General features: G+C 34.1%; 1 protein-coding gene across 6 annotated transcripts in view; it reads right to left on the reverse strand.

The window, feature by feature from the left end:
* The window catches only part of LOC111514913 (uncharacterized), a 99,732-nt gene that overhangs the window by 58,957 nt on the left and 12,915 nt on the right, over positions 1-27,860 (reverse strand). The window contains exons 2-3 of one of the 6 annotated variants that reach the window (XM_074177168.1): positions 27,036-27,154; positions 10,986-11,003 (exon numbers count right to left, since the gene is read on the reverse strand). In XM_074177168.1, the coding sequence (XP_074033269.1) occupies positions 10,986-11,003; positions 27,036-27,126 (109 nt within the window). In that variant the 5' untranslated portion in view covers positions 27,127-27,154. Of the gene's footprint in view, positions 1-10,946; positions 11,004-26,924; positions 27,155-27,860 lie in introns of all 6 variants that reach the window. The other 5 variants (XM_074177167.1, XM_074177165.1, XM_074177164.1 and 2 more) reach the window with 5 other exon arrangements.

Consider the following 27,860-nt stretch of genomic DNA (forward strand, 5'->3'; position numbering starts at 1 on the left):
AACTTTATTAGTTGAAGAGTAGGATTACGGCAGAAATTGATTTCTCAGTAGATTGGGGACAATACTATTTTATTCACTGTTGGAAAACGTTATAGGTTCTTTTTTATCATCGTCACTGACGTCCGAAAAAAAGAAATAAAACTGTGCCCAAAAGTGAGGAGGCACAACGGTCAATCATAAACACTATTTCTCAGCGCTGAGCCATTTAAAAAAATGAAGACATTTTTTTAAATGACTCAGTTTGCAAATAACGACCTGAGGATAATTCAGAACAACGAGTTGTTTCTATAAATATTTCGAAAAATTTCCAAAGTTGAACCCGAGATGACCACATAACAAATAAAGTCTGAAGAACACAGTATATTCACGACCAATGAAAAGTAAATGAAGACAGTGTAATAACTGTGTAATGGCCCTTACTTACATTTTGCACTTTTACAGGGCGAGGTACGCAAATGAAGAAAACCATACTCCAAATTGCAATATTTGTACTAATATAAATTTATCAAATTATTATTGATTTGTATCTGTGTCCGTAGAATAGGGAGGGTGAGTGTAAGCCCAGAGCACACATGCCACATGTGACCCATTGTACATCCTCCCGAGGAGTTGTCCTCCAAGGTCATCGTCCGACCTGTCCTTTCCAGGAAGGTGGACAGGTCACTGGGAGACATCTCCTTTATATCGGCAGGTGTAGGCCAAGACCGAACACACACTCTCTTATTGACGATAACTCCGGACACTCGCATAGAACATGATGGACAATTTCATCTTCCTGTTCACACATCCTGCATAGAAGTGTGTCCACTAGCCCCATATTTTGGAGGTGTTTCCTTAGTTGAGTTAAGCGTAGATTTTTCCTGGTCATCGCCAGATATTTCTTCGGCACCAGCTGCCTACGGTCGTCCAGGGTGATCCTGGCTAGTTTCGCAATTGTCGAAGTCATCAGGACGTAGGTGTCACTGGGTCCTAAAATTCTTAGTCCTGCTGCTTCCTTAGCTAAAGAGTCGGCAATGCGCTTTCTGTCGTGTCCTTTAACTCACCTCAGAATAATGTTGTTATCTACCAAGGTTATGGCTAAATCTTGGTGGCACTCTAGTACTAGCCCTGAGGTAACACGTTGTCTTTTCAATTCTAATAGGGCTCATCTACTATCAGTGCCAGAAATTCCTTTCCTGGTTATTTCTTTTTTAGTGATTGAGATACCAGCCAGTTCTCTTTGAACCACGCTGGTATTTTTTTCAGAACATAGTGAAAATTGTATTTCTGAGTCACTTACTGATGGGATCAGTGTACAATTCAGCATTCAAATCTCATACTCTCTCATAGTACCTGATCTCTTATTCTAAGATGAAAGAAAAGTGACATTTTGATACAGGACATGTTCCTTCATTTTGGGATAACAGAAAAATATCATAATGATGTTCTGAGCTTTGACAGAAATAACTTCCATTAGGTGGAATCTGTGATATATCGGAAGATTATTTGAATCATTCTGTATTTGTATTGGAAATGTACTGTCTGATTCTAGTTTGTTCTTATTACTACCTAAAACACAACACACTTTTTATATTTATATAAAAAGTTGTGCGACGTCTCCTTTTGTTTCGACCTTTATGAAAATAAACATTGTGAATTGAGTTTCTAAAGGAACTGTTTTTTCATTTACCTGCTCAATTATAAATTGGTTTCAGGTTATCACAGAATCAAATATTAAAGACTCAATAATGAGAAATGATTTTTTTTCACGATAATGGAAAAACTCCTCATTATTCTTTGAGAAAATTGCAAAAAAAGCTTTCTAGAAGATGAGAGGAAACAAAATTCGGGCTGGAAGGACATAGTCGAATGGAATTTGTAATACCAAACGTTTCGTCTGCTACTACGACAGACATCATCAGTGAAAACAATGAGGAGTTATCAATCTTGGATGTCTAGTGATTGAAAGTAACTAGAACTAGAATTTGATGTCTATAGGAAGAATACCAGTACTTTTAGATATAATCCTGATAGCTGTGACGTAACTGTGAGTAACTGATATCCTTCAAGTATAGTAGGAGTATATCAGGAGAATATAAATTCTGGGAAAGAAAGGTTTTGACTTTCTAATTCTTCATATTAATACAAAAAATGTGGGAGTCTTCCAAAGAAAGGAAGAAAGCAAACAATTTCAAAATAAACTCTTCACGAAGATGTGTGGATCATGCAAAAAAATAACTTTCAGGCACAAACTGGAGAGAAAAGTTCTTTCGAAAGAACTACTTCTATATAAACATTGAATAACAGGAGAAAAAAATACTATTTTCAAAATTAATTGCTTTCTTCCTTTCTTTGAAAGATTCCCACAATTTCTTGTGTGAAAATGGAGGAGTAGAAAGCCAAACCCTTTCTTTCTCAAAACTTAATCTCTCTTGAAATACCCCTTTACTCTCAAACAAGATTAAATCAAATGAACGAATGAAGGTAATTTCGTATTATCATCGAGGACATGAGTAGATTCAACTCATTCATGACATAGAGTTGTTATTTTATGAATGAATTGAGTGCTCTATCTTGTGATATTGTCCAGATTGATGCTGAAGATACAATAAGGATGACATCCGAAACATCGGATGTCCGCCATTAAGGATGACAGTGTTCCACGTAGATGAAATTTAACCTTTCATATATTTCAATGTGTAGTAATCCTGTGAATGATATCTGATTCAATTCCATCACGAATGCAGTACAAACTTAATAAGAAAAAGTATTTTTGTACAACTGTCATTAAAAGTAACATTTTTAATGGTTGTCAAGAGTATTGAAAGATGATGTTTACAAAGTAGCGTATTAAAATATTTTTAACACTAGTGTTAAAAGTATTTTTACAGGATTTTTTTCGACGAAATAGCAATAAACAAAACATAATCATTAAATTTTTAAGAAAATGTTATCATGAACAATAGATATTAATAAAATTAAATTCTGTTACTAATGTATTATATACATTAATTACATTCTTATTATTATTTATGAACATTAATATGAAAAGTGCAATTAGAACAACTGCTGATATTGATACCTTGCGATGTTGAAGAGCCTTGTAATATATTTGATCTAGCTGACTTGACAATTTCATTTAATTTTCGAAGTGAAGAGTACGGTGCTGTTACGCTGGAGCTAGCTGTTGGGATTATTCTTTCAGCAATAGCCTTTTTCAAAGAAATATATTGATCGATGTAACCCTCAGCTACTGTTGTAGACTTCCATCCTCCGTGCTTCTCAATACCCGTTACATTTGCTCCCGATTCTGCTAGCAAAGAAGCAGAAGACCTTCTGAAACAGTGACCTGTTTATTCCATTGGTTCCGGGTTCTGGGAGGTTCAAAGCTCAGCAATGGTAGAGGGCATTTTTCCAAACATGTTTATACCAACTGGATTGACACTGCATTTATAATTCGAGTTTTTCAGAAAAAACGTTGATGATTGATAACAGAAGGGCGTAATGCAACTTATTTATTAATATAGTCAATGTTTTTTCCAACAATGCAAAAATAACGACCTATTTTCGATTTTGTATTTAGAATAAAAACAATCAATGATTTATCTATTAATTTAATGTCTTCTATTAATACATGACACAGCTCTTCACGCCGGCAGGCTCCATATATTCCGAAAATAATAACGACTTTCATCATTAAAAATTTTTCATCTGACGCCTCATTTATAAACCTCTGGACTTGTTGAAACGTAATAATTTTTGATTTTTTGAACCTATAACTTTCAATTTTTCCGCTTTAAGAATGCTATCAATTTGAAATATTCGCTTGTATTAGCACCATTTTTAACGAGCACTCAACTTTATCATTTAAAACTTGCTTCACAAAGTTGAGTTCCATATTTTTGATTTCTCTTCTAAATAGACTAAGAAGAAGGTTTCGCTGAAATTTCCTTCGACGTTTTTAAGTCTACACCAGCTAAAAAAATTAGAATATGCGATGTCGTACTGCTGAGCCGATTTTTTTGGTAACAATTCAATTGAAGCTCTTTTTGCAGCATCTTCAATATCGTCAGGAACACATAATTCCCCACTATTGTTCTTCATTATGCAAGACATTAAACACCAGTAAGAACTTCAAATGTGACTTTAAATAAAACGCGTGAGCTGTAAACAATACTGTTTGTTGGTAACCAGATGATTCGACGTCAATTTTGTATGATATTTTTGTTAAAAGTGAGATTTATTTTATTCACTTACAAAATGAAACCTTACTTTTAACTCATATCATAAATAGCTATTTTGTATAAATCAATGTTTATATAAAATTATTTGTTTGAAAAGTATTTTTTCTTTCGTGTAACTCAATGTTTATATAAAAGTATTTGTTTCGAGGGGGCTTTTCTTCCGGTTTGTGTCTGAAAGTTATTTTTTTGCATGATCTACACATCTTTGTAAAGAGTTCATTTTGAAATTAATTGCTTTATTCCTTCCTTTGGAAGAGTTCCATAATTTTGTGTATAAAGAATAAGAAGTAGAAAGCAAAAACCTTTCTTCCCAGAAAGTGGTTGAGTTAATAAGGCAACATATATTCACAAAGAATCATCATAAATCTTGGACTTTTCGAAAAAACATTGATTTCCGTATGAATCAAGATACATCACCTAAGGGATCAGAAAGCATTCCCTAAAAGTTGAACATGAAAGTAGCAGTCAAAACTTCTTGCTCACTAAAATCCGAAAGACAAGATGTCGGGAATATATGAGGACTGTGACAAAAAATATATCGGTCAGAACGAGTGAGCTATTGAAACTCGCTTCAAAGAACATGCAGCCCGCATCCGATTTGGGAGACCAGATTAATCTAGTGTCGCTTGACACGCTTCGGAGAAGAGCCATGAACACTACCATTTTGAATGCATTTGGAAGTTTGGAAATAGCAGAATGTGGCATGAGAACTATGAACAGTGGCAAAGGTCACATTCCAAACTGCCCATTGTTGACCTTTATATAAATCGCTCAATTGAAATGAGCTGAAACATTCACAAGAAAATTTCACGAGAATTTGTACCCAAAGTCATTGATGTTTCTCTGAAAGTGGAAGTGTAGTGGAGACCGGGTATGGTTATCTCACGGGTTGGTTGTCACAGCTGCCATATTGGAAAATTGAACGAAGGAAAGAGTGTATCGAACAAAATTGAAGGATCGCGAGAGCAATATCTCCACCCTAACGTCACTTCAGTTCACTCTCATACTGTGTGAGGGAGAAACGTACATTTGTTTGTTTTTCAGACGGCAAAAGTAAATTTCTGTGCCTTTGTATCGAGTCTCATAAGTATACTAGAATTTTCCGTAGATATAGACGTTTCATGTTCAATGTGGTTCATGATATCACTATCCGTTTTTATTAATGAATATCGATTCAGAGTTATTTCAGTTTTGGTCTGATTGTTTCAAATTGACGGGGGATGGTAGTCACATGTGACAACCAACACCATATACGTGTGCTGCATTTTTTGTTGGCTTTTTGAGCTTTTGCTACATATAATTTTATTTGTTTTAGAAAAAAGCATAGAAATGTCATGCCATCGTATAAAGAAGTCTGATCGACTAGTATTACACGCAGTGATACTGTGTGCTGCGAAAGAAGTGATTTTGAGATTAATTATTATCGCACTCTGACACAGTTTTGTAAAAAATGCACTGTCGTAGAGATAAGCAACACGGTGTGATTAATAACATCAACAAAAATTAGTTATCAAAGGTATAGACAAATCTTCACCGACAAATAGAAGAAAGAATTAGAAAGATATATACTTATATCTTCAAGTATTTATTTCGGTTCGTCTTCCAAGGATATTCGAAAAACAGCGTTACATTTACCAGGTTACATTTGCCATACCAGGCTACTAGGTTACATTCACCATAATTGTCATTTCGAATGACTAAATATAATTTCGCTAGAATGGGTACTTTTAGTTCACAAGCATTGCGGACTGATAGATGTTTTTGGTATTTAAGTTACCCTAAGGAAGTTATTTATTTGGAGCAAATATGTTTTTTTCTACAAATGATACACTTTTTTTTCCTTTTTTGATAGAATTAATCACGTATATTATTCCACTTTCAATGAAAATTTTCATTTGAATGTTTTTTATACCCCTCAATTACCTATGTGACTACCTGCCCCAGATACTGTGACAACCATCCCCGGCCCGGGGTTGAAAGTCACACTTTTTCTTTTCCATAAGAAATGTTATACTTCCTCAATGGATGATGTTGGAGAGAAAAAGTATAAAAACACTATCTATTGATAAAAAATTATCATTGATAATTTATAAAAAAGGACAAAAAATGTGACTTCCAAACCCAGTCTCCCCTACTCTGTTAGATATAAATAGAGAACAGTATTAGAGTTAGAACAAGTACACTCCATCTTCTGAAGACGCCAACGTGGATGGTGAGACGCGCGTCAAGAAGAGTGCTGCGATTCTGGTGTCTGGTAACAGTGCTTGATTTGAATATATAGTGATTTCAACAATATTGGACACTTTATTTATTCATTCATTGTGTGTATTATGATTATGTGTATCTCCTACTGTTTCCATGGTGGTATTACATAAGATGTATTTATTCAAGATTTCATGTATAAGTTTAACTTGTTCAAATGTAATGATTTTTTTCTATTTTCAGGAATCCCGTTATTTCATAAACATAATATATCACTAGTATTTTTCCATATTGAAATTATTAATAGAAAATTATCAATATCAATCAATCAAAAGATCTGAAAGAATGATATGTATGGTATTTTTTTAATGAAACGGATGCACCTTGGAATGATTGAAAAATACGGAATTCCTCATGTTTATTTTCAACCACACACCAAAATCCATTGTGCCTTCGAAATATAACAAATGACATACTGATTATAATTTCATTTCGAGAAACTAGGTCACCTTATATCAACCCCATTTTGTTAGGTCATAAAAACATGCAAACGGCTGACTGATTACAGGACTCTTGATAGAATCACAGTAAAAGATCGATAAAACTCATAATAAATGATTTGTCGAGGCATTATGATTTCAAACGAACAGATAAAAAATGTGACAAATAAACATCAGCTGTGTACTTGTATTTGGTGTATGTTCTTCTGAAACAATTATCAGTTCGTATTTATTATTCGTCAAAAATTAATTAATAGTCGATCGATTTCGACGCTGAAAACTACGACGGTGTAGGTAATGATGCCAGTGCAAAAATAAAAAATCTGTTAATTGACAGATGAGAGAAGGCAATTACCAGATGCAATCATGGCGCTGTAGAAATAAAAATTATAAATTAACACTTTTGAATCTGCCAATTGACACTTTTCAAATCTGCCAAAGGTACTTTCATGTGTCAATTGAATGATCGAAATTTGTGAATGTGCACAATTGAAAGATTCAAAAAGTGTCAATTGACAAATTTGAAAAGATTCAATTGACAGATTTTAAAAAATGTCAATTGACAGATTCAAAAAAGTCAACTGACAGATTTGAAAAGTGTCAATTGATATATTTTCTATTTTCCTACGGTGGTCAACGGTGTAGCAGAAATCCACAAAAGGAACCAGTGAACATTTTATACTTAGTAACGGTAGTATTCAAAATCATACGTCGAAAGTAAGTCACTGAATGCCTTTGGATCTGACACTTCAGCAAGTGAATAGTTAAATATTTTTCTGCTCTCGAAAATATAAGTTTTTATGGAAATGCACTGCAGAAAAAATCCAGAAATGATTTGAGAGCGGTAGCTGTGTGAAGGTATGGAAGTGTTCTCAAAAGTAGAGTTCTAGGTACGTTAAATTGAACCTAGAAGCGATTGAAACTGAAATAAGTAGTTCCAAAATCTCACCCAAAATATTGTAAACTTTTAGTAGCAAGAAATAAAGTGAATGTTTAAATTTTGCGGGCGACGTACATTCGAATTTTTTTCAGATAGTACACTTGTCTCGATCATACAGGGTGTCCCTAGACTTCCTCTTTTCCTCTCGGGAATGTATAGATAGGGTCAAAATATCACCAGTACTTCATATAACTTTTTTTCCTAAAATCCTTCGTTACCAAGTAACGGGCCCTCGAAGTTACAAAATGAAAAATGTTTTTCTTTGATAACTTTTCAAGTGAATATTCAAAATCATCCAAATTTTGGTAATTGACTAAACAAATGAATTCCTTCGATGAGCTTTCATGCAGGAGTCAGTTGTTTTGCTACAAAGTCAGGAACGGACTACCCCCGATGGTCCACACCCCAAAACTTTGAAATGACAGATATTTTTCAATATTTTTCAACAAATTAAGGTTACTTGGACAATTTTATGAATAAAAGTACTCGTGTGGAAAGTCGATCGGAGCAACGAGTCTTGATAAAAATGTAGTTTCACTCGACGACATCAAACCCGCTCGTCCACCATTATTTGAAATGAATAATTATCAAAGCAGAAATAATAACGATAACGTTAATTCAACAACATTTATAACAGGAATAATACAAAGTATGCTAAAATGAAGTCGTAAACAAAAAGTACAGTACCTATATGGAAGTTTAAGTCACAATTGTGATAGCAGATATTTTTTCAAAAGAAATATCAAGTTCTGTAGATTCGTGGTGTTTTTAAACTAACAAGCTACTCTACTATGAAATATCGAATATTCACAGTTCATTTTGTAACTTCGAGGGCCCGTAACTTGGTTACGAAGACTTTTAGGAAAAAAAGTTGTATGAAGTACTGGTGATATTTTGACCCCATCTATACATTCCCGAGAGGAAAAGAGGAAGTCCAGGGACACCCTGTATATTTACAGTTTCAGCCGTTTAGCATGTTTGGTTCGTTGGTGTAGGCATGAAAGTTGAAAATGTTTTGCGTGTTCGGCGATTTTCTGTTATCGAAAAGAATGAATCGAAAAATTTGCATCAAATTTTGTGTAAAAATGGAATCAAGTCTACTCTGAGTCAGAAAAATGTTTACAGGTGGTACAAACTTTTAACGGAAAGTCGAGAAGATGTGAATGACGACGCTCGTTCTGAACGCTCCAGCACATCAACAACCGATAAAAATGTTGAGAAAGTGAAGAAAATTGTTATGCTATCCAGGCGTTCAATCTTTTTTAGGCAAATCCTAAAGAGATGCCCATGACAGGTTCTGGTCCGATGAAACTACTGACACCACCCTCCTTCGCAAGGGAGTCAGCAGCCTCATTGCCTTCCAGTCCAGTATGGCTAGGAATCCAGGCTAGTCTATCTATCGTCTATAAGTCTTTCTATCGAGGAGAGTCTTTTTTGGCAGTTTGCTACCAATTTAGACGTTGCTCGGTAGGAGCCAAGAGCTTCCAACGCCGCTTGACTATCCGAGAATGTTTTTATTGACTTTTGTGAGAAGTGATAACTACCACTTGAAATCCCTAATGCAAATCTTTTATTATTTTTTCATACCTGTAGAAAGTAAAATGATGAATTGACAAATATATTTTTTCAAAAAGAAGTTGAGCATTTTCAAAAATTCGATAATTCAGATTAAATTTGAGAGTACTATAAAAATCATACATTATTATGAGGTATCATAAATTAAGCATGGGTTTGCGGTCTATATTATTTACAATCCTTTGGCATAACTTCAAACATAGGTCAAAGAGTAGCATTTCAAAACATAAATCGGCCCATTTCAGGATATTTGTCAAAATTGCATTGATTGGTATACATGGATTGATATTCTGCCCTCCGAGAATTTTATCATTTTCATCAATGAGACTGAGGTGAAATTGTCAGTTATTATTCTAAGGTTTTATGTCATACAAAAACTGTGCACAGTAAAAGTTGAAATAAGAAATGAAATGTATAGTGTCGATATGTGATGGAAATGACCGACACTTAATGAAAATCCATGTTAAACGTATCTAATAACACGTTTGCAAATACGCAAAACGTATTTCACTAGAAAACAGTGTGTTTCTTACATTGAAAAAACTATAGTAATACACGTATTACGATTTCGTGGTGTTATTAAATACGTTGAATACTAGGGTGAAAATGCATTAGTTATTAGTAATGACTGATGCTAGATAATGAGATGAGGTGAAAAAAAATTGAAAGAAAACATTCTATTGACTTTCTTGAGACATAAGGTATTTGCAAGTAGTTCCTAATTAAATCATCTAAAGGAACAATTCGTTCAGGACAGTCTCAACTCCCCACACTGTAGGTTAATGGACTTACACCTATCAGACAACAACTACTCCCCTGGCTAATACCACGAAGCGTGTTGGATTATATCCGACAGGTCTCAGTGCAGGATTATTCACTAAAGTCATTCCTGCATATGCTGTTGGCGATACAACTGCCGCAATAGATTTTCAATTATTGGAACACACTTGCAGACCGGTTTCGGGCTATTTGGCCACTCGTCAGTGCAAGGTAGTGCATATCATCAACATGAAGTCGATGATTCCCGACAATTGAAAATCGAATTACTTCAGAGTATCATTCCTCGAACTAGGCTGAAGCGGACAACAAACAACAGGTTTGTCATCGCCCCATCTGCCTGTGAACGAGATACCCAACCGCATATCCAAAATTTGCCCAATTCCTCCTATGAGGAGAGAAAACTTTTCACATATAGTCAGTGGGCATACTTGAAGACTAGCTATAAATCAAATCATCTAAAGGAACAATTCGTTCAGGCCAGTCTCAACCTAAACTTTCCTATAGTTTAGGGAGTTGAGACTGGCCTGAACGAATTATTCCTTCAAATGTTTTAATTTATAGCCAGTCTTCAAGTATGCCCACTGACTATATGTGAAAAATAATTCTTAATTGTCACTTGAAAAGGTATTCTAATAATTTTCTACAATTTTAGATTAAGAGTATGGCATTTAAAAGGCATAAAAGTTAGTGAAAGTTTTTGTTAAACAAGCAACTTGTCTAACAGACCTTGATAAAGTCTAGCACTTTCCATTCTAATGGCATTACCTGGAGTATCGGAAGTACCTGAAAAAAAGTATTTTCTTTAGAGAAATCTTAGTTCAAAATACAAGATGGATAATTCTTAAGACATAAAAACTGAATCCTCACTTCACCTATTTCCTAATTCATACTTTTTCAATACCATCAAATATGTTCATCGAGGAAAAAATGCCATTTTTGAACAGCCACAAAATGTATAGGATCTTTTTTGCTGACCCACCCGTGTGGGTTCTTTCACTAGACTTGTTTATTTGAAGCACCGTTTTCATTTTCTAATTATAGCAACTCAGGTTAAGTTGTTTATCATTTCGTGGAAAGTCCACACAATATTTGTTACGTTAACAAATTCCATTTGACCAATCAGTAGTAGATATTTATGTTCCGTACTATTTGATACTGGGTTCGCTGGTAGCTGGGTAGCTGATAGCTGGTGGTGGTTGTCCTCAGGAGATATAAAGTACTATGTAGATGACTTACTCGTCCAAGTCCAGAACAAATATAATAATATATTGAAGGGACGCATGCAGCCAGCTCTGAATATGATAGCTATATTATAACCAAAAAGGGGGGAACTTAGGTGGAGTCAAATCTCTGGGTGTGTTGCTAGATGCCAAAATGCATTTAGAAAGAATGAGAAAAGAGGCGGAGTTAGCACTGATACTGGCCAAACGCACCTACGGAAATACATGTGGGTTGAAACCAGACACGATGTATTAGCTCTATCACATGATGGTTAAACCCATAATATCATATACATCTACGGTCTAGTAGCCAAAGATGAAGCAAACAACCACTATCAACAAACTAGGTAGGGTACAAACAGTTGGATATTTGTGAATGACGGTAGCAATACAAATAACTCCAACAGCTACTTTGAAGACACTCTTGAATCATTCTCCTTCACTCTTGTAATAATAGGAAAAGCAAGTTTAGACCAATTTAGACTGAAAAACTCACCGAGTCACATGGAATCGGGCAAAACGAAAATTTCGGAATATTTGGAGGAACGTACATCGCGGACTACAAGACATCATGATACATGTTCGACACAAACATCGCGATTAATGACTTCAATCGCGAATGAGACAAGAGCTGGAATTTTCATTCGCCGGAAAACCTCAACGAAATGAGCGGATTAATATTTTCACTGAGTTCCAGTCGAGGCAATGATGAACCCAAAAGTGATATATGGGAACATCGTGAAGAACTGGAGAAATTGGGGTAAAAGAGGCGGAGATAGAGTAAATGCTGGCTATATGTTCTACGGAAAGTCTGGTTTTGTCTAGAGGCGAAAGATGAAACATGTGATCTGAAACAATAAATATACAGACAGAAAAAAGGAGGTAGCACTGATGGTGATCAGATGACTACAAAAAATACATTACTGTTATACACAATGATTTAAACCTATGATAACAAATACTTGCTTGTTCTGTAACAACGCGAGCAATGACAATCATACCAATAGCTCAATTGGAGACACTCTTGAATTCACCTTCCCTACATCTTGTAGAGGCAAACGGTAATGATGAGCCAAGTTAGATGGAGTAAAACAAAAATTTTGTAAACATCAACATGTTTCCAAAACTTAACATCGAAGTACACTTCGAAAAATAGGGGTTGAAGTCACAAAACGTAAAGAGTAGATGATTGTGAAGATATCCAGAGAACATTCTTGGCAAAATGCCTGTGAGTAAGAAATTTACTTCGCAGCTACACTCTTGGTCACAAAACATCCTTCTGCCAGGCAGAAGTAAGTGATATATTGTTACAAATAGCTAAGCACCATTCAGGTCATAACTCAAGGATAATATCAAGATTTGTATGACAATAAGTGAAGATTAACATTGTGTTATGTACCGGAACCTCAGAAATCTCAGACAACAAAAAATTGTATTGTCAACTTAAGGATATATAAGTCCTGAACAAGATGTAGGTAAAATTAGAACTGCATAAAAAAAGAAACAAGAATTACTGGGAAAATACACACATACGAAAAGACCTTTACAGTCTTAGAAAAGAGGTGAAGAGATCCGCCCAGAATAATTATATGGGTATTCACTTGATTTTTTTCTTTTGGCCTTTTTATGATTTTTGGTATGTTTGTCATGAAAAGCTACGAGAAAAACACAATATAACCAAGAGGCTGCAGTACTTGTTTGTAAACTTGAAAGAAATGGACAGACGGCTCCCAAGCAGCAAAAATAAAACACTCCATAGATTACCAAAAAGAAGAATTCCAACCATCAACAAATAAAAAACTTGATGAAAGACAACTCTGATACTCCAATCTTTCTGTCGGGATGAATTAAAATAGAGGAGTACAAAATATTTTTCAACAGAACGAGAATTCCGCTTCCAAGTTGAATTCAAAGTAGTACAATTCAACGTGGATTGTCTATATCACCTTCGACATTCCGACTGGAAACCGAAATCACCGTATAGAAGTAAACACAAATAAGTTCACTCTCCGACATATTTGGGTCAAGATTCCCCACCTCGAATTTTATGCGCTGATGAACTACAGCGCAACCGACTGAATCTGATGGATTTACCAGTGAGCCAAGTTGAGGCATGGAATATTATTACAGAGTGAGTCATTGAAAGTGGTGGTTTTGTCTTTGTGAAAAACTCGTGTCTAGTTTCAAAATGAACAAGTGTCGAGCTGTGGATTGCTGTAATTTGCAGGGTGATGTCGGGATTGATATTTTTCGATTTCCAACTGACGAAAAAAGATATGTTTTTCTAGTATTTATTATGTAAGATTGAGGGAATGAACAGATAACGATAATCATAAAATAAATTGTTATAGACCATATATATGCAGACTTTTTTTTATGAAATCAATGTGGTGTATCACACACAAATAATAATATAAAATGACAAAACAATCGGAGTTCCACTGGAAATCTACGAAGGAAAATAATTTTTGAACCACATTTTTTGATTTGGCTAGTATGTATCTGTAGGAAAAATATTATTTCCACTGAAATCTCTGCAAAACTAAAGTATCAAATGTATATTCAAATAACCTTTTTTGAAGCCTACTGTTGCATACTTTTTTACCAATTCATCCACATCAATACTGGACATAAAAAGTATTCCGATTGAAGCTGTTAAGCAATTATCAAAAATTGGATTAAGAGTTAGGGGTATCATTTCATATTCAAATTTTATACACTTGCCAGATAAGATGTTAAAGTGCCTGTAAAGCAGCCATATTTCTTTGTTGATGAGAAAAAAATATTTTACTTGTGGGAATACCAGAAACCCAACTCCTGTTCAAATTACCAGAGCTTTCAAAGACACATTTACTCTTCAGTATTTCACACAGGCAGAAGGAACTAACTGTCTAGAAAATACTAGTGAGATTCTATCTAATATTATAGATGCTGACATAAATAGAGTGATGATTCTTGTGGAAGTTCCAAAAATCCCTTTAAACGTTTGAGAGTAGAGCCAAATGATTTTAGAACTCTAGCCATTCCCGAAGACAACAGCTTGGGCTATGTTTGTTGATATCTTTTGTGAAAATATTTAGGAAAACATTCATGTAAAGTATGTACAAATTTTGGCACGGCGGCTAGTATCACACTGAATGAAACAAATGTATATAGTTATTTCAAAGCATACAGTGATACAGAAGCCAAACAGTTTGGAAATTCAAAGTATTTACATACATACAAAGTATCATTCATCTAGAGACAGAATTTCCTTATCATTTCTATAATTTATGTGCCATATGATTGCATAGGCAACCAGCTCAAAACAATGTTTTCAAAAATCAACATTTCCCACCCTTGTGATAAGTTTCCTTAGAATTAATTATTTTCCCTTTCCACAAGAGTAAGAATTTATTATACTTTTAAATTTGCCAGTAGAAATTTGAAAATAAATGTTAAAAAAAATCAAAAACTCATCATTCTGAAAAACCTTTAGAATAGATTAGCAAAAGTTTTTGACCTAAATTGTATAATCTCAACTTGTTTATAAACAAATTCAAAAACTCTCAATATCTTATGAACGATCCAACTGAATTGAATAATTCGCCCTTATTGAATATCTTCATTTCCAGGTAAAAATAGTTAGGTATATTTACGGTACGTTGGAAAAATTATTGATATAGTTAATGAATCCATACCTGACCGATTTCAGGTTAGAGTACCTATAATAGGGTTGTAATTTGGAAGTAAAATTTAGTTTATGCTTGAGAAAGCTATTGTATAGCGAAACACGTGTCACGGTTTTTGTAAAACTCTCTATAGTGAAAATCATACAATAAACTGTATTTATTAGTTCAAATATGGATTTTCATCAAGTATCCGCCAGTTCTATTCAATTAATTTTTCTTTGGATTATTCATTTTCTTCTTTTAACAAGGGTAAGAATTCATTATACTTTGAAATTTGACAATAGAAATTTGAAAACGAATGTTAAAAAAAAATTTTAAACTCAACATTCTGAAAAACCTTCAGAATAAATTAGCATAAGTTTTTGACCTGAATTGTATAATCTTACTTTACAAAATATACGTTTATTTCACCACCTTGTCTTTTTTTCATCAATTCCTAAACAGTTCACAATCATATGAGATATTTATTGTGAGCTCCTCGTAGCAATGTTGAAGTCAGATCATGGTCACATATTTTTTTATCGAACCTCGTGCAGAGGTGCACGATAGCTCTCAGCCTACACCCTCCTGCCCTGCCACATGCCAGCAAAAAATAAAATCTCTACCCGAAACATCAAAGAGGCCGACGGAAGTGAATTTACTTGTGTTTACTTCTAAAGGGGGCCGAAATATAGTCAAGCGAGTGATAGCAATTTCAAGTTGGTTCAATACCCAAGTTAGGTGAGGTTGTCAAGTGATACTAAGCTCGGCGGGATTACTTTTAACGATATATCGGTTCATTATATCATAGAAGGGAAAGCCACGATAAAGCAAATATAGTGTACTAATTATTATTATCAGCAACATATAACAATTTTGTGCTGGACACCTCAACAGACATCACGAACAGAAGTAATTGATGATTAAAAACATGTGATAAGTTTTTTTCATTGGGTGAAATGCAATCGTAATGGGATGGATGGTGGGGAGACAAAAATCACTTCGAAAACAAGAATAAGATGGAGAAATTGGCGGAATACCTCTTTGGAATTTAGCAACTCAGAGCAATTTCAGAAACTAAAAAAACTATTTGAGAAAGGCCCGGCACGCTGCGCAAACCTAGGATTTGTTAGGTACATGTAGTTTTCTTTCAACCCCCATCAACACCTCAATACGATAATATTCTCATATAGTTATCACTTGAGCATAAGTAATGGAATGCGATGAAAGGTTCAAATTTTGTACGCAATTACAGGGCGGTATTTATAACCGGACATAATTCATTCTGTGTATAATGTCGATAGTTTGAAATACATTAACTTACAGTTCTTGAGTAGAAATATTTTGAGGTATCAGAAATATATTCCTATAATTATAAGTAAGGTATAAGTTAAAGATACATTTAAAAGGTAATTTTATGTTCAATGTTAACTATTGCCAGTATTAGAAGCTAAACCCCTGAAAACATTTTTTAAATAAAATACTTGCATATAGTTTATTCAATATGTATAACTGGGATTTCAGGTAATACTCTTAGCCTCTGTCATATATTTTGTAATATATACATCTCCTTTCTGAGTGCACTTCACGTGATAATTACGTTAGTTCTCGTATAAACAAGAAAGCTATGATATCAGATCTCAACCATGCGGGATGTTTAAAAATTGGCATTCTTCAACACATAAATTCAATCCTAATCAAAAAATATAAAGGGGCACACGGAACAGAAAAGCCAAAGTGAAATTGACAATGTTCAGCAAGCAAGTTATTATGCTTTTTCTGCTGACAGTTTAGTAAATCCTCTTGGGCAAGCAGGTGGACGAACGTTTAAGCAACAACACTTTACAAAGGTTCAGAGAAAAATAACAAACTCACAACTACTTACAGTTATTAAGACAATAATAACTTTGTATTTCTCGTGTTGTGATGATAAACCACGTAAATTAATTCATTGTATATATATCGTATAATCGGTAACGTTATTTCACTGGACATTTTATGATTTAAGTTTTCTGTGTTCAGGGTGACCAATGAAAAAATCGAACAGTCTCGTCGAATTCAATTTTGAGGGGAAAAATCTTCTACTTTTGAATCTCATAGTCTAGTTCGAAACTAAAACTATGACAAGTTGCTCATTGGATTAAGAATGCCGTGTAGAAAAACATTTTCATGATTTTACAGAACATAAAAAATTGCAGTTGTTAACTAATCAAAATGGAAGAAGCATCAGTTTCTCGTTAATAACTAAAAAAATATAAATGCTTAGGAGATATAAAATCTGAAAGGTTGAGAAATTTCAGTCGCAACTTCTAGAATTCTACCTCTATCACTTATAATTTTAGTTCAACATAGTAGTATTCTCTTCATAGTATTGAAATTAAATTTCAAAATCTAAATTCTATCTGAACATTTTAAAGAATGAAGTACCTCTGGAAAAAATGTAGGTTGATTCTTCTGTCGAAGAAGTTGAGAAATAAAAATCAGCAATCAGCAAAGGAATAACTGCATATATATATATATATATATATATATATATATATATATATATATATATATATATATATATTCAAATTTTACTCATTTCTGAAGACGGGGGCAGACTTTAGCCACCGAAACGTTAAGATTGGTATTGTATTATTTCTCGGCTAGGCAAAATCAGTGAATACGACAAGTCACTAATAAATACTTTGAAAAATACTTTGATTTTACGTAGTTGGGTAAGGTTGCACAAGTCGTACCACGGCCTAAGTCGTACCCAGGCTATATCTCATCTGATATTTATAAATAGCACCACCTAGTGTTTTCAATCGGAACTATTTGGTCGACCGAACAAACATACACAAGCGGACGGCCGGCTGCTTGTCTGAAGCAGAAATATTTAAAAAGTAAGTTTTTTGTACAGTTTTCATATATTTTTGTAACTCATTTGTAAGCTTGTTATCGCAGGAATGTGAATCTTACCTTTTTTCTTCGATTGAAGCTTTTCATAACATTTATTTGGTAATCGTTTAGGCATTCTCAAACGATCGTACATTTTTAGGTTATGGCATGATTTTAGTTTTAAATTTATAAGACCCACAGCTTAGGTCGTACCTATGCTCAATTCTTTAGTCGTACCGGTACGGTATTGAGAAATTTTTTTGTAATTTATTTTATTTTTTATCAGCATGGCGAAGAGAAAGTACAATACGTAGAAACAGAAGGACATGGACGAAGCTTTAGAGAAAGATCGAAATGGAGAAATTGGATTTAATGAGGCATGTAAAAGATTTAATATATCAAAGCTTACACTACGACGACACTTGAAAGGTTTGAACATTTGGAAGACCTAATGATATGTCACCAGAGATGAATGACATATTAGCACAGCATTTAATGAATTTAGAGTCTTGTTTCTTTGGTCTTACTACCACTGAATTCCAAAAACTTGCATAAAAATTTCAACTACCTCATCGTTTCAATAAGGAGAAGAAAATAGCAGGCAAAAAATGGTATCACAGGTTTATGAAAGAGCATCCTACTTTGTCCTTACGGGTTCCACAACCAACCCCAATGGCCAGAAGCAAAGGCTTTAATAAAGAGCGTGTTAGTGAGTTTTTTGATATAAGTATGAAGAAATACTGGATAACCAAAAGTTCGATGCACCCCAAATATATAATATGGACGAAACTGCATTATCCACCGTTCACAAACATTCCAAAGTTATTGCTCACAAGGGAAAACATCAAGTGGATGCAATCACAAGTGGTGATAGAGGGTTGACTACTACAGACATATGCGCGATGAATGCAGCGGGTGAATTTATACCACCCATGTTAATATATAAGCGCAGCAGATTGAATGATGCCTTAAAAAGGATCTCGACCAAATTCAGAATTTGGCTGCTCTAAAAATGTATGGATAACATCAGAACTATTTGTTCAATGGCTCAAACATTTCATTAAATGATCACGATTACAAAAAACTGATCAAAAACAAATTTTACTTTCACTAGACGGTCAAAGCACACATACCAAAAATTTAGAAGCTATCCGGATGGCTCGTGATTTATGACATAGTGATGCTATCTTTTCCTGCTCACATGACACATCGTCTGCAACCATTGGACAGATCGTTCTTCAAATCATTGAAAAGTTGTTAGAATGAAGGTGCATCTTTGTGGCTACGCTCAAATCCTGGTGCAGTCATAAAACAAGCTAAAGTTGCAGGACTACTTGGAAAAGCATATACCAGATCGATTCGCATGGATAGCGCTAAATGGTTTTAAAGCAACAGAGTTGTGGCCGTGTGACAAAAGCGTGCTTGAAGAAGAGGATTTTATAGCCTCTGCATTCATCCCTGATCCATCAAATCAAGAACTTGGTGATCCAGCTCAACAAAATATGGAATCATCCACTAGAGCTACATTACCATTGATATTAATACCATCAACAGTTTCATCGCAATCACCCGCTAAACCAACATCACCATCGATATTAATACCAGCAACAGTTTCATCGCTACATGTAACAGTTGTATCTCCACCAATCATTACATCACCATGCCCACCGAAGATTACAACGGCACCTTTATCACCAAGAGATTCCACACCACCCCTCATTCAACCTAGACCTTCACTAATATCAAAGGACACTTCACACGATGCCAATATACTAACAATTCATTAAGTCGCTAATGATCAGCAAATACAATCTAATTTGAATATTTCATTTCCTGTGCCCTACAAAAAACATTAATTAAAAAAATTAAAAAAGGTACAAAACCAACAATGGAATTAACTTCAAGTTCCTACAAAAATGAATTAGAAATCAAGGAAAATATCAATTAAAGGAAGAAGCCTGTTCTAGATTAAAAAAAAAAAGTTAAAACTGAAAAAGGACAAAAATCTATAAAAAGAAGGAATACAGATAAATCAAGCAAAAAACAGAAAAACAAAAAAGGTAAAGAATCATGGCTATGTAAAATATGTGAGAAAGATCATGTAGAAAACATGATCCAGTGTATAAAATGTAAAGGTTGAATACATGACCTATGAGCCACCGTTGAAAACAAAATAAACAAATCTGTTTGTGATATCTGTATTTGATGATAATAATTTTTTAAGTATTAACTACTATTTTTGAGAGATTATAATTTCATATTCTAAGTTTATGTGATAATCATCTGTGTTCAAACTCAAAAATTTTCTAAGCGTTGTTTTGTTTTTTAAGAGATTTTAATATGATTTCATTTTCTGTGTTTTTTAGTTAGTAATTTATCTTCAACTTTGTAAGCCATTAATAACCAAAAAAATTTGATCTTAGCCTGATTGTTTCTAATTTTTAGTTGTTCTTGTGATCTTTGTTTATAAAAGATTATCATAAAAGTTTATTGTATGTTGACAAAAAATACTTTCTAAGTACGACAAAGGCTGTAGGAGGTACAAGTTAGACGACTAGGTGCCTTAATCATACTGATAGCACATTTTTGAAAAGCGCTAAAATACCTGTTTTGATAAAGTAAGTTTATGTTTTCATGATTCTCAGTTAAGAAGTAACTTAATAAAGATTCGGTAATTGCAGTAGATTTTGTTTTATTTCTATTGCACTTATTATTACAGTAATAGTTTCTTAGGGGGTACGACTTGAGCAACCTTACCCTAACTTATCAACCTAACCTAACCTAACTAAAAAGTTTGCCCTTTCTACACCTGTATAAATTTCTCCATTATAGTTTCATATTTTTCAGAATGTGGAAGGTGAAAACGTTTATTTTGGTTTATAGATGGTTCAGATATTTTGTCTACTCAGGTTTCTTCCTATTATGTCGTCGACCCCTTTGATAAAAGGTAGTTTTAACTCTATAGAAAACAGGATAATGAAAATTAATAACAAAGACAGTAATAGAGATTTCGGAACTTCTTCGGCAATAATAAGTTAACCATCTAGAGATACTAGTTTATAAATAGTAAACTTTTAGTGACCCATCAAAAAATCTAAAGATTTAAATCTGGTGAAAATGCGGACCAGTCTATTGGTCCGTCTACCAGAAAAGATCTCAATATATCCCAGAATGTATGTCAATATCAACAGCAAAAAACAAGTAAAACAATTCTTGTTCAGCACTATACTAATTACAAGTAGTCTTTAACGAAAAAAAAGTCAGACTTTCTTTCATATACATATTGCTACAAATTTTAAAATGTACAAAGCGTATAAAAAATCAATCAATGACCTTTCAATCTAAGTATCGCTTGAACCCTGATCATAGAAGAGATGGAAGTGACAACATTGAAAATATGTTTAGAAAAATTTCCCCTCAGAATCGACAGGCCTGAAAGTTTTTTTTTTCTGAACGCCAAGTGTAAGAAAAGACCTTGCTTCATTTTCATTGGTTCACTAACTCAAATCCTATAGTTGTCCTATGTCTTACACACATGGTCTTAAAAATCATGGAATGAAAAAGTCATTACCTAGCATTCAGCTATTCAATACTAATATGCTAATATGACAAGTGAAAATGAAAATTATTGGGAATTTTGATGACAACAAATATTATCTATACATTATAAATTATTGAATTCGTACAAAATATTTTCAAACCTTCTCGGGTAAAATTATTTCAAATCTATTTCGTTTTCCATGCAAACCATTAAAATTTTTTCAGACCGATTTCCGTGTGTAATATACAATGCAATGCACATTTTAGAATAACGAAAACAATAGTATTTTGATAATTTTCTATTCAATATTTGAAATCTTCAAAATATAGAAATCTCTACTACTTCAGGGGATAACAATATTTGAAACAAATTTGAGATGAAAATCACAAAATTTGACTAAATCTGGGAAATTTCGTAATTTTTATGTTATTCGTGTGAATTATGTTAGAAGTGGTCTCTCATATTAGTTTTTCAGGTATAAGAATTTTTTTATCCCTATCGTTCTCTGAATTTCCTACGCCCTATATTTATTCGAACATTAGTCTAGTTAGTCTACTTCTGAATTTCATTAGTTCCATTGTCTAATTCTATATAAAATGATTTGTATCTTGTACCTTGGCTTGGAATCTCTTAATTTTTTATTTTTTGTTTAATTCTTCTATTTTTCACTTGTATTTTCTTTCACTATAATTTCATTTCAGGGTTGTTTTTTTGCTTAAAAAAGGAACTTATGATTACTGTTTGGAACCTTTGGTGTAGTAATGAATATTACTGGAGTTTTTTCCCAACACCAAATCGTTATTTTTAACACCTCGACAGGTGTTTCGATCACCAAGTGATCATCTTCAAGAGGAAGATAAAACTGGAAACTTCGCGAAACTAAAGCTATTTATGCTATACAGATGTATCATACAGGTATACCACCCATACAGGTATACCACCCTAAATTAATTTTACAATTAGCCTTATCTATTATTTTACAATATGTCCTTATGTAATGTTCAAATGTTATAGCTATATATAAAACAATTTTCAGCTATATAAAAATTAATTTCACAATATTGCCTATCTAAATATATTTACAATGTGTCCTTATGTACTTAGTGATCAGTAAACCCAACAATATTATTTTAACATATTGGTATTGGTCCGTCACCGTAATTTATAATATTATTATGTTTACTTATTTCTACACTCTCATAGGCATCTATAGTCCGTTCATAATTTGTTGATAGCTCACTGCAAGTTTGACCCTCATTAGAGAACTGAAATACAGAGAGGACAGCTAATATGATATAATAACAAAAACCAAACTAAAACTGGCAGTTTAAGATGTTTTCGACTAACCCACCTTGTATCTGAAGAAATACAATACAGCTATAAAACTTTTAATCCGATTATGTAGGTATTTTGAGTGGAAATGAGTGACCAGTGTCGTAGAGTATATGATTAAAACATTAGTTACTTTAAATAAATAAATATATTAATATTCTTAAACTGTAGGTACTGTAAACTGTATTTTTAGTTTAAAAAAATGTCTTTATTTTATTCAATAATAATAAGTTACTTGCAATTTGTAAAAGATACATTTATTTAATTAATACCTATTTTTAAATGATATAAACTACGATTACTTACAAAACTATTCAAATTCAAAATAAACAGGATTATCTTCGGAATCCGAGTCGTCTTGCAGGTCAATAATTAGCGGTTGTGTCTCTACAGTCGCATCAATTATATTGTCAAGATCCCACATTTTTTTGTTCTTCTTCTATTGCATGTCTTACTGCATCTCGCCAATTTTGTTCTGTAATATGTTGTAAAGACTCATATAACAATTCACGTACAGCTTGTATTTTATATGACGTATTTTTTCTAGCCACATAGCTTTTCATTTGTGCCCAAATGAGTTCAATTGGATTTAATTCGCAGTGGTAGGGTGGAAGTCTAAGGACTGTGATGTTTCGTCTTTCCGCCATTTTGTCAACTACATATTTCTTGAACTTAGATTTGTGTTGCCGGGCAATTTTTAAAAGTTCTGCTTTAACCATTCCATCTTCGTAAGGCAGGGACTTATTCCGCAGCCAGTCAATGATATCCTGTTTCTTCCACGCAGTCGTTGGAAGTTTTTCAACTAGTCGTGAATGATAAGGTGCATTATCTAATACTATAATTGAGTTTGGTGGTATATGTTCAATCATCTGCTCAAAATACTCTTCGAAAACATCAGCTGTCATCTCCTCGTGATAGTCTTTTGTGCTTTTGGATTCAAATTCCAACAAACCATGCTTAGCAAATCCTTTTTCACTGCCAATGTGAGAAACTATTAATCTACTGCCTTTACCAGAGGGTGGGGAAATACCAGTAGACCAACCTTCCATAAAGGCTTGCCTGGAGTTTGATATATTTTTATCTGTCCAAATTTTTGTGAGAGTATGACCTGCGTTTACCCACGTTTCGTCCTGATAGTAAATTGGCCTTCCTTCAGCCCGAAATTTTCGTATAGATCTTAGATACTTTCTTCTCCAACATATTATCTCTTCCCGGTCAATCAAAAGTGATTTTCGGTCTGATTTCTCCCACCGGCAATTTAATTCTTTTAAAACTTGCCACAATTTGGTTCGTCCGACATGAGGTAAATCCGGGTCGTCTCTAACTTCTTGTAAAATTTTGTTTAAGTTGGGTATTTCTTTTTTGTAAAAAAATTCGTGAATTTTCCTTCGAATACCATTTTTGGCAAATTCATCAATTTCAATAGGTTTTCTCCCCCCTCTTTAAGTATTCGTTTGTATTTGAGTTAGCTATACCTTTTTTTTATTTTCTGATAGGAACCTATATATTGTTGACTCCCCTACGCCCGTCATGTTGGCACAACTCTTGATTATGTTCTGAACAGTGTTTGTGGGATTCTGAGAAACCAGAGCATCGTGAACGTTCAAAACAATAGTCTTCTCTCTTGGTGAATAGACAGACTTACTGACTGTACGCAACAGTACCGGTGTAAAACTTGATGATGTTGATGATGATGACGAAGCCATCGCAAGCAATCAAACAAAACAAGCAGGAACGAAAGGTACGTATATGTTTGTAGGAATATGAAAAAAAGTTACTCACGCACTGCACAAAATTCGCAAAATAAATATTAGAGACGTTAATTACTGCCGTAGACGCCGAAACACCAGCGAGCCGTAAATTAAATGCGATTAAAAAATGTACTAAACCAAAAATTATTTTCGTTCGTAACAACTTCACCCTTTCAAGGCAAGTTTCGAATATAAACTGAAGCTTTATATTTAATGAATAAAGACCTCAGGAACCTCCGCCTATGATTTTACGAGTTTTACGACCGTTTTATGACTTGGGCCCTCATTTTGTTCTATCGACAAATTATGAACGGACTATAGTTGCCTGTTGTCGTTAGCTAATCTTAATGAACTGAAGTCTATGGAATGGTTTTGTTGCAAAATATTATGGGCGACTGCTGATTTTTCAGGTCTTCCATATTTTAAGTATGCTATGTGTTCCTTATATCTCACTTCAATAGATCTTTTTGTCTCTCCATAATATTTTACATCGCAGTCCTTACATTTAATTTTATAAATTCCAGACTTTTCCGAATTCTCAACTTTGTCTTTTGAACTTCGTAAAAGGCTCTGTAGTGTATGACTTGTTTTAAAAACCACCTTCATACCTAGTTCCTTGAAAATCTTTCCAGAGTTCTTCATATATTGGTGATATGGAACTGAGATGTATTTATCTTGGTTTTTGTCCTTTCTGAAAGTCGAGATTTCGTTCATTCTTAACCTAAACTTCTTCTTCCTTATTATGTCATCTACAATACCCCTCGGGAAACCGTTAGTGGCTGCTATTTCCTGTATTGTACATTTTTCTTTTGTGAACCTATCATGTGTTAGAGGGAAAGTCAAAACCCAGCACGTTTGTGCTGTCCACAGTGATGTGAACTGTCAGGAATATATTTGTACGTGCTTGTTTCTTTTCTGAATATATCGTATTCTAACCCTGCATATTGGCTCCTCATTACCAAAACGTCAAGAAATGGTAGTTGTCCCTTATTTTCTAACTCATACGTGAATTTTATTAATGGACATCTATTATTTAAAAAGGAAACAAAGTCCTCAAAATTCGATTTTTTGGTATCGAATATCGCGAAAATATCATCCACATACCTTACCCAAATCCTAGGAAAATACTTTGACTTTCCTTTGGTTTCCATTTCGAATCTGCTCATGAACAGGTCTGTCAGGTAGGGGGACAAGGGATTTCCCTCTGCCGTTCCTTCCTGTTGTTCATAAAAGTAACCTTCTACCTGGAACCGATTTTGTTTCATACACACATTAGTAAGAGAAACGAATTCATCGATTTTGTTATCATTGAAATTATTTTTCTCTAGTAATTCCCTGATATTGCAAGGTCTGTGGAATTGGGACGCTAGGAAATAGGGAACTAACATCAAAATAAACCAAAGTCTCACTTTCTTGCAGAACCATGTTTTTTGTATGTTGTATGAACTCTAAAGAGTTTTTTATGCTAAAACCTGGTTCCGCAATAGACAAGGTTTCAAATTCCTTAGTGAGCCACTTTGTTATTTGGTAGGTAGGAGCTCCAATAGCTGACACCTGTTACCAAAGATGATTGCCAAAGAAAAGACGTGCTCAAGAAATGCGACAACATTCTTACCCCTCAACTGAAACGGAAGTTACAAGTTTCAAACCCAACGGTGTCGAAACTATATTGCCTCCCAAAAATCCACAAACCGGGAAAATCAATGCGCCCCATCGTGTCAGCAATGTGCTGCATTTAAACATTACATAAGGACATATTGTAAAATATAATAGATAAGGCTAATTGTAAAATTAGTTTAGGGTGGTATACCTGTATGGTTTACCTGTATGATATATCTGTATAGCATAAATAGCTTTAGTTTCGCGAAGTTTCCAGTTTTATCTTCCTCTTGAAGATGATCACTTGGTGATCGAAACACGTGTCGAGGTGTTAAAAATAACTATTTGGTGTTGGGAAAAAACTCAAGTAATATTTAAAAAGGAAGTTGATACTAATGTAGAAGTTTTAAATTTTTTTCATTTTTGACTAATTTCTCCATAGAGAAACTGTACTGGAAGAATTGGACAATAAATAATTTTCATGTTATGTATCTTGTCGGTAAAATCAATGGGTAAGCTGAGTTGACAAATCTTAAGTGTGCTACAAATTCAAAGAATATCCCCGAAAGATATAGAGACCGATCAGTATCAATGTCATTTTGTAAGAATTACAATGATATTCCCAATATTGAATAGAATTCAACCAGAAATTAACAATGAAAATGCAATAAATAAGTGAAGAGGCAAAAGGACTTCGGTGTCGTGAAAGAGTGTAAGGGTGTGCAAATTACCATCTTCTTCTCCCGGACTGTAACTACATCGTGGTGGACTAAAAAATAAGTGCGTTCTATAGTGATGCTCCTCCATAGCAGTATATCCCTGTTCTCTACTTGTTCTCTTACTTGTATGACGGCCAACGCTGGTTTTCACCCCTTTGCCCACTAAGGTGCCGGATTTTTGATCCCGAAAGTTCTTCCTGAACATCAAATTCATGGTGGTGGATGATGGTTACTTGCACTCCCTGTTTGAAAAAAAATTATCAATTTTTAAAAATAACTAATCAAAAAGAGCTATGGGAGGTCGAAGATATGATATGATGATTAACCCCTCAGCGGTGGCGCCCAGTCTGACAGACCCGAATCCATCGTTTTCACTTGACATTTCTCGCACAGAAACGCTAGACAACTGGAGTTACAGGTATTTTCCTAACTTTAGCTCCAATAATCGTACCACCGACTGTAGAAGGTGTATCATTTGGGGTACTTGACAAATATCTGCCTCGAGTCTATTAGACCCAGCGCCACTGCTCACGTTTTCTTGTTTTCGTGCTAGTCAGTATTTTTTCATGTTTTGCCATCTTGGCATCTGAATTTCATTCTTCATAGGTATTCAAAATGAGTTACGAAAAAGAGCATGAAATATTGATTGGATTATGGGAAGAAACCGAATCACTCAAAGAACCAGATGACCAAGAAGAACTAAGCAAAGAAGATAAATTCATACAGGAAAGAAATTCAGACAGAGAAACTGAACAGGAAGCAGATGTGTCAGAGGAAGAGGTATCTCCACCGAAAAGAGCAAGAATTCCTTCTTTCACTGGAAAAGATGTAGAAACCAAATGGAGGAAACATTGTCTCTCCAGAAATGTTAGAACGAGGAAAGAAAATATTGTTTTGCGACTACCTGGGGTCAAAGGAATTGAATGCTTTGGCTTCGGAATGCTTGGC

The sequence above is a fragment of the Leptinotarsa decemlineata genome, unplaced genomic scaffold, assembly GCF_025532065.1.
Source record: "Leptinotarsa decemlineata unplaced genomic scaffold, Ldec_3_MD MMD2_tig00002159_RagTag_RagTag, whole genome shotgun sequence".
Taxonomy (NCBI): domain Eukaryota; kingdom Metazoa; phylum Arthropoda; class Insecta; order Coleoptera; family Chrysomelidae; genus Leptinotarsa; species Leptinotarsa decemlineata.